The 6,621-nt window shown below is 42.8% G+C and overlaps 1 protein-coding gene across 1 annotated transcript; it reads right to left on the minus strand.

The window, feature by feature from the left end:
- Positions 1-5,198: 5,198 nt before the first annotated feature.
- On the minus strand, positions 5,199-6,296 carry LOC119272151 (expansin-A8-like). Its single transcript, XM_037553712.1, has 2 exons — positions 6,119-6,296; positions 5,199-6,019 (listed from the first exon to the last, which is right to left on the minus strand). Exons 1-2 carry the CDS (start codon positions 6,240-6,242, stop codon positions 5,394-5,396), a joined length of 750 nt encoding a protein of 249 aa, XP_037409609.1. The 5' UTR covers positions 6,243-6,296; the 3' UTR covers positions 5,199-5,393.
- Between the last annotated feature and the right edge of the window lie 325 nt (positions 6,297-6,621).

The raw sequence follows: 6,621 nt of genomic DNA on the forward strand, positions 1-6,621 counted from the left end.
CTAATGATGTGATCCTGTTATCAAATTACAACACATGTCCATGATTAGGAAACCTTAACCATCTTTGATCAACGAGCTAGTCTAGTAGAGGCTTACTAGGGACACGGTATTTGTTTATGTATTCACACATGTATTTAAGTTTCCGATCAATACAATTTTGGCACGAATAATAAACCTTCATCATGAATAAGGAAATATAAAAAACAACTTTATTATTGTCTCTAGGGCATATTTCCTTCAAAGATCTGTTGCGAAAGAATAACAGAATATTGAGCCTACCAAGCAAGATGTTGAGAAATAGAAAGCTCTCGGCCTTGATGAAGGACGCTCGAAGAAGAAGCATGATAAAAATGCTGCTAGTACTTTAAAAATGCTGAAGAGGCCAGCTAGCGGAAAGAAAATGTTGTTGATGATGTTGATCCCGAAGATTCTTCTGAGGATGAAGATGATCCTCCAATCTACTCCGTAGGACATGTTTCGCCTTCAGAAAGTGAACTTCTGAAAATCACTTCTGAGGTGACACTACCAAGGCTCGAGAAGCCTACTCCACCTCCTCAGAAGCCGAAGAGGAAGACCCCAACCACCATTGTGATTATGAAGGCAATGGTTGATACAAATCCTTCTGAAGCACATGGAGGATAATAGAAAAGATAAATAGAATTTGGTGAATGAGCTAAATCGCACTGAAAACAGAGCTCACCTTATTTATCTGATTGTCGGTGAAATTAAACGTACCTCTAGAAATTGCTTCGAAAGTTTTTATTTGAGAAGAAACTGACAAAGGCTGAAATCAAGCAGATATATGACTTTATGGATGTTCCAGTGGATGCGCATCATCTTCAACAAAGTCACACTCCATCTCTTTCGACCCATGCTCCCATACCTATTTGCTGAAGATTAGTCTGCAGAAAATTCTTGATGAATCTGAAGCAACATCGCCAACCTTTTGGTCTGCTAAGAATGTTGTGACACTAATTGCTAATGCCAATGCCAAGAAGGTTGTTGAAGATGATCCAACATGCCCAGATGAGCCACAATTGTTCGATAGAAATGAAGCTGAAGAAGACTCCGACGTAGGCGAAGACAATGTTGTCACCTAATAAGAGGAAACTTCTCCGCCAAGTGATTCAGGATCTTCAGGCGACGAGTTAGCTTCTACTGGACACGAAGTCCTTGTGTTTTTTCTTGCCTTTTGGCACCTGTTGACAAAAGAGGGGAGAAGACATCGAGTGACGATAGAATTGCAGGTTTTGTGATAGGTGGTTTCGAGTCTACAATACTTGCCTTACATTTTATTCTTATCGTGCTGTAAAATTCTCTTGAGCTTCTGGTATGTAATATTAATAACCCCTATCGTCTATCATTTCTCTCTCAAATCTATTTTACAGGTGGAATTATTCAGAGTTCACTTTTGGATCCACTATATTATCCCTGGACTATTATCTGATTAGCCTAATCCATTTATTCTCGAAGTTATGAATTATTCCTCCACCAAGCTTATTCAAAATATATGTAGGTTTATAGAATCATATATTTCATAAGATGCATGCATTTAGGGGGAGCTTAATTTATCTTCAAGATATTATCTCCGTCCCGAAATACTTGCCTCATATTTGTCTAGATAAGGAGCGTTAGATACATTCATATCTAACAAATCTAAAAGAAGTAATTTGGGACGAAGGGAGTATGTTCTTGTATTTTCTTTCCGCACATCACTTGTTACGCTCTATCTACTCCTCGATGCTAAACTGATATATAAGCAATCATCCAAAAGGGGGGAGATTGTTGGTGTAATCAAGTGCCCCAAGAGTTTTGGAGAATGTTGGACAAAAACAGTGAGGGACTAATATGTTTGCTAGTACACACAGAGAGAATAGGTCCCTAAGTTTATAGGATTTGCTATAAACTCAACAGATTATTATCCACGAAGAAGAAAAGAATGCTAAGGCAAACGAAGAGATTGCGTGTCGGAGATGACCCCCAAATATATTGCCGAGATGCTGCAATTACTATGCATGGAGTCCGAGAGAAATTGACCATAGCTGAGAAGAATGAAGACAAAGAAAAGACACAATATCTTCTTTCATAATTCATTTTCTTTCTTTGAGTCATAGGACCATTATACTATTAAGAGGGGTTCAGTGTTTCAAGAATTTTGTCTTTATGATGCTTAACCAAAAAATATTCTAAGTGAGTTACGAGAAATCTCTTTATGCGAAAAGTAATTACTCGCCATCCAAAGAAGAAGTTCTTCTGGCTGCAAGAGAATTGCTCTAGCAGGGAAGGCAACTTTACTTGTTCCTCAAGTAAAGTTGCCACGTGCGTTTGAAATCCGACCGTTGGTAACGTGTCGGTTGGCCATTAGTTGGGCCACATGCCCAAAATGGTAATTTCGCCCTCGAGATTGCTCCGGCTATAAATAGCCACCCTTGCCTCTCGTTATGGTCGGCTGCTCCATTTGATTTTTTGAGAAGTTTGTTTGAGAAATCCTCTTAGAAATATTTGAGTGAATCCACCAAGAGCTCAGAACCCCAGAGCGCAAAAATTACATAGTGGTTGAGCGTCATTGAGATCTAAGTCGCTTTGAACTTATTACTCTTTTATTACTCTTGAGAGCTGCTAACTCTCTAGACAGTCAGGTGTCTGTCTGAGTGACCAAACTTGTGTTCTCCTAAGTCAAAGTATGTGAAGGTTATGGAGATCACCTGAAGTATCTACCGATAGTAAATCGACACACGTTGACGAAATTGCTCAAGAAGAATATGACGGAGAGAGTTTTGCTCTTGTGTTCAATCACAAGTCCCTCAGACCAGACATCTCTTTTGTAGAAGAGTGAACTGGTTGAACAAATTCCTTGTCGCCATCAAGCACCATTGGTTCTATTTAACTTCCGCATTACTTTCTATAGTTTATTTTCAGTAGTGTTTCATTTCGTGATTTTTCTATCTGAGTCGTGATAGTTACATTTTAGAGAGATATGCTTTCTATTCTATCATGATTTCTTTCCATAGTTGTTTTCTTTTGTAGAACTATATGTGTCTACTTTTATTTCGCGGTGTTGTGCCGAGAGTATTTAAGTTTCCAGAATAAATTTTAAACCTTCCATTCACCCCCTGGTGGATATACACCGGTCCTACACCCAATAATCTAGTACCCTGTACCATCTAACCATGCGTGTATGGTTGAAGTTATACGATACAAACATGTATAGAATGCACCTCTATTCCCGAATTGGCAGCAACACACTAACTTTGAATAGCTTCACATACGGGGCCTTACATGGTGTCCCTTCTAAAATATGCGGATGAAGCACATGGAACATGATTTAAAAATAGTTGCAAGTATGAAGCTTATGTTTGTTATTTTTCAACAAGTCGCAAATGAGCTGTGATTTTCATGAGACTTGAAATCGGAAAACAAAGTCGAGTCATGTGCATGCAAGTCTTTTTATGGACTTTTTGGATGTTTGGAAATAATATTTTGAATATCACTCACACACCGGACTATGATACCACTTGTTAGAATAGGAAGCACACGGTGATCTACTGAGAATATGGAAAGTAACCACATGATTTGTTAATTGGTTCGGCGAACAAGCATAACTATGGTGCTCCTAATCTACATTGCTAGCACCACAACACTGGGCCACCGAGCATCGGCTCAGCCTTGACGGTTTCAGGTGCGAGTAGTTCGGGAAGGTCGCTGGTCAAAGAATCATGGTGGGGTTTAGAGAGATGGCCAGGGCGGCAAGGCATGCACGATAGCGCCGCCGGCCACGGTTGGCTGGTACATGCGGTTGGTTGGCAGTACATACAAGTGGGCCGTTGGTTAGAGGAGGGATATATCACAACGGTTGTATTTCAATGCAAAAGTGAAGAGAATCGACTGAAAGTCAGGCAGAAATAAGCGACCTGTATTAAACGCTAGAGATTTGATTGAAGATAAATTACTCTTGAGATGTTGGACCCACAAATATAATCTTATGATCATATGCCACAAGAGAATTAATGGAAGCTAAGCACACAAACTTGGACAAGCAAAACAGAGATACAAACAAGGAAAAGAGGAGATACAACCTCAGATGAAATCACCGGGCCTGAGTTTTTGAGTACCCACAGATGAGTACCAACATTAACCTCACAAGATGTTAGAACTGTTGCCATGAAGTGTAGGTGCCACCGAACCACCAGTTGGACGGCGCAACATCGTCGGCCGTGACGACCCGGTTGTCGTCGGTCTGTACCCGGAAGGACACGCTCTGGCCGTTGAGGTAGGCATTGCTCTGCCAGCTGGCACCCCAATTCCTGCTCATTACCATCTAGTCAGTCTTGGACCCCTTAATCCACATTTGAGACACCACGCCACTACCGGCGACATTTGCCACCGTCACGAGCTCAAAGTAGTCGTTCTCGTTGATGGTGAACCTCATGCCCCCCACTCCTTTGACAGGGAACCCTCCTGTAGTTGACAGGCACAATACCGCGGATTAAACAGCATCATACCCATGTGCCGTTTTTCCCGAGCAAAGTACACGAGGCACTGCTTTCAAGTTCTCTTAGTGGATGGGATGTCTTGTACTGCGATGAAGTCCGGCCGGCCGGCAGACAGACTTGTGATGTTATTCAGTTATGCCGATGAAATATTGAAATGGCAAGATATCTGAACTTGTGAAGAGGATTGGGACCTTGTCCTTTCAAGTTTATCATAATTCAACTATACCAGCGTGACGATCTGTTTGGCGGTTAACGAAAATCCTTTCTTTAACACTATTCAGTTTTTTGGATTAATCATCAATCCTCGTTGGAGTTCTAACACTGGAATGAATGTTCAATCTTTGAACTGCTAGCACGTCATTGCTTACGCTGCAACCATTTTGGAGTACATCATTTGTGAGCAGTCTGACGCTAATCACTAATGCTCTCGTGTGTGATATAAAGATTGTATTATTTTAATTTATGTCTAGAGTCGTGTCGTGATATCTTCTCGTGAGTCTCCGATCTTGATCGTGTATATTTGTGTGTATGATTAATGCACGATTAACTCTGAGACGTCACATATATAGAAGAATGTCATTGGATACAGGAGGAAGAAGTGGGAGGACGAAGATGTCCAAGCCGTTGGATTTCAACCCAAAAGAAAAGAAAGTCAACTAAAATTCAAGCACAAACAGGCGACCCCATATTAAACAGCTCCACCTCTTCGGATGTTGGGCACACACATATAATCTTATGATCTTACGACACAAGAGAATTAATAGAAGCCAAGTACAAAAACTTGGACAGGCAAAACAGAGATACAAAGAAACAAAAGAGGAGATACAGCCTCAGATGAAATCATCGGGCCAGACTATTTGAGTATCCTTGACTGAGTACCTACATCAACCTCGCAAGATATTAGAACTGCTGCCACGAAGTGTAGGTGCCACCGAACCACCAGTTGTACGGCGCAACATTGTCGGCCGTGATGACCCGTCCGTCGTCGGTCTGTACCCTAAAGGATATACTCTGGCCGTTGAGGTAGGCATTGCTCTGCCAGCTAGCACCCCAGTTCCTGCTCATTACCATCCAGTCAGTTTTGGACCCCTTGATCCACATTTGGGACACCACACCGCTACGGCCGACATTTGCCACCGTCACGAGCTCAAAGTAGTCGTTCCCGTTGATGGTGAACCTCATGCCCCCACTCCTTTGGCAGGGAACCCTCCTGTAGTTGACGGGCACAATGCCGGCTTGATAGACGGCGATGGTCTCCCACGCGGGCTGCGACATGTCGAAGTGCTGCCGCGGCGGGTTGCACCATCCGCCGTTGTCGCTGGCCAGGGCGTAGTTGGGCGGGCAGAAGTTGGTTGCCGTGATGGTGATGGACGTGCCCTGTTTGCACGACGGCGTCTTGCTTGCGTCGCAGGTGATGGTGAAGCACATGCCGCACGATGCGCCGTTGTTGAAGAGCGCCGTGCTCAACGCGGCTGAATTGACCCCGTACCCGGCGTTGTACAAGTTTCCGTACCCACACGCACCACCTGCATATTTGTGTAAGTTGCGTCCTGCTTAGTAAAAGAAGATCCAGGATCTGCAGCATCCAAATAATGCATGCAGCTCAAGCATAAAAGAAACCTTACCCATGGTGTCCGACGCGTCGCTGCCGCCATAGAATGTAGTAAATGCAGGCGTCCATTGAGCAACGGAGGCCTTGAATGCAAAGGCCAACAAAGTGGTGAAAAGAAGCAGAGAAGGAGTCTCCATTTCAATTTCAGAGTACACCTAGTAAGTAATGTAGCAAGGCAGGCAAGTCCTCAAGGTTTTTGTCTTGTGCTTTGCAATGGTAATGGCGTCCCTATTTATAGTGTTCATATCATCAGAGCTTGTGTGTTGGTTGCTAATAATTGTAAGCTTGATTGATTATGGAGATTTTATATGTGATGATTTTCGTTAGGATTGGTCAGCATAACAATTATTGGGTTGAACATGCCTTGATTTGCTCGGGATGGCCGTTAGCTCTTGACGGTTAAGACTTAAGACACGTATACGCTGATTAAACAGAATCATACCCATGTGCCGTTTCCCCCTAGCAAAATACAGGAGTCAGGAGGCACTTTTGAAGTTCTCTTAGTGGATGGGATGT

The sequence above is a fragment of the Triticum dicoccoides genome, chromosome 3A (assembly GCF_002162155.2).
Source record: "Triticum dicoccoides isolate Atlit2015 ecotype Zavitan chromosome 3A, WEW_v2.0, whole genome shotgun sequence".
Taxonomy (NCBI): domain Eukaryota; kingdom Viridiplantae; phylum Streptophyta; class Magnoliopsida; order Poales; family Poaceae; genus Triticum; species Triticum dicoccoides.

What these genes read in the sequence shown, in the direction of transcription:
- LOC119272151 (XM_037553712.1), bottom strand. Translation starts at nt 6,242, where the DNA reads ATGGAGACTCCTTCTCTGCTTCTTTTCACCACTTTGTTGGCCTTTGCA. An exon ending in CGACGCGTCGGACACCATGG is followed by an intron (nt 6,020 to 6,118) that starts GTAAGGTTTCTT and finishes ACAAATATGCAG; the next exon opens with GTGGTGCGTGTGGGTACGGA.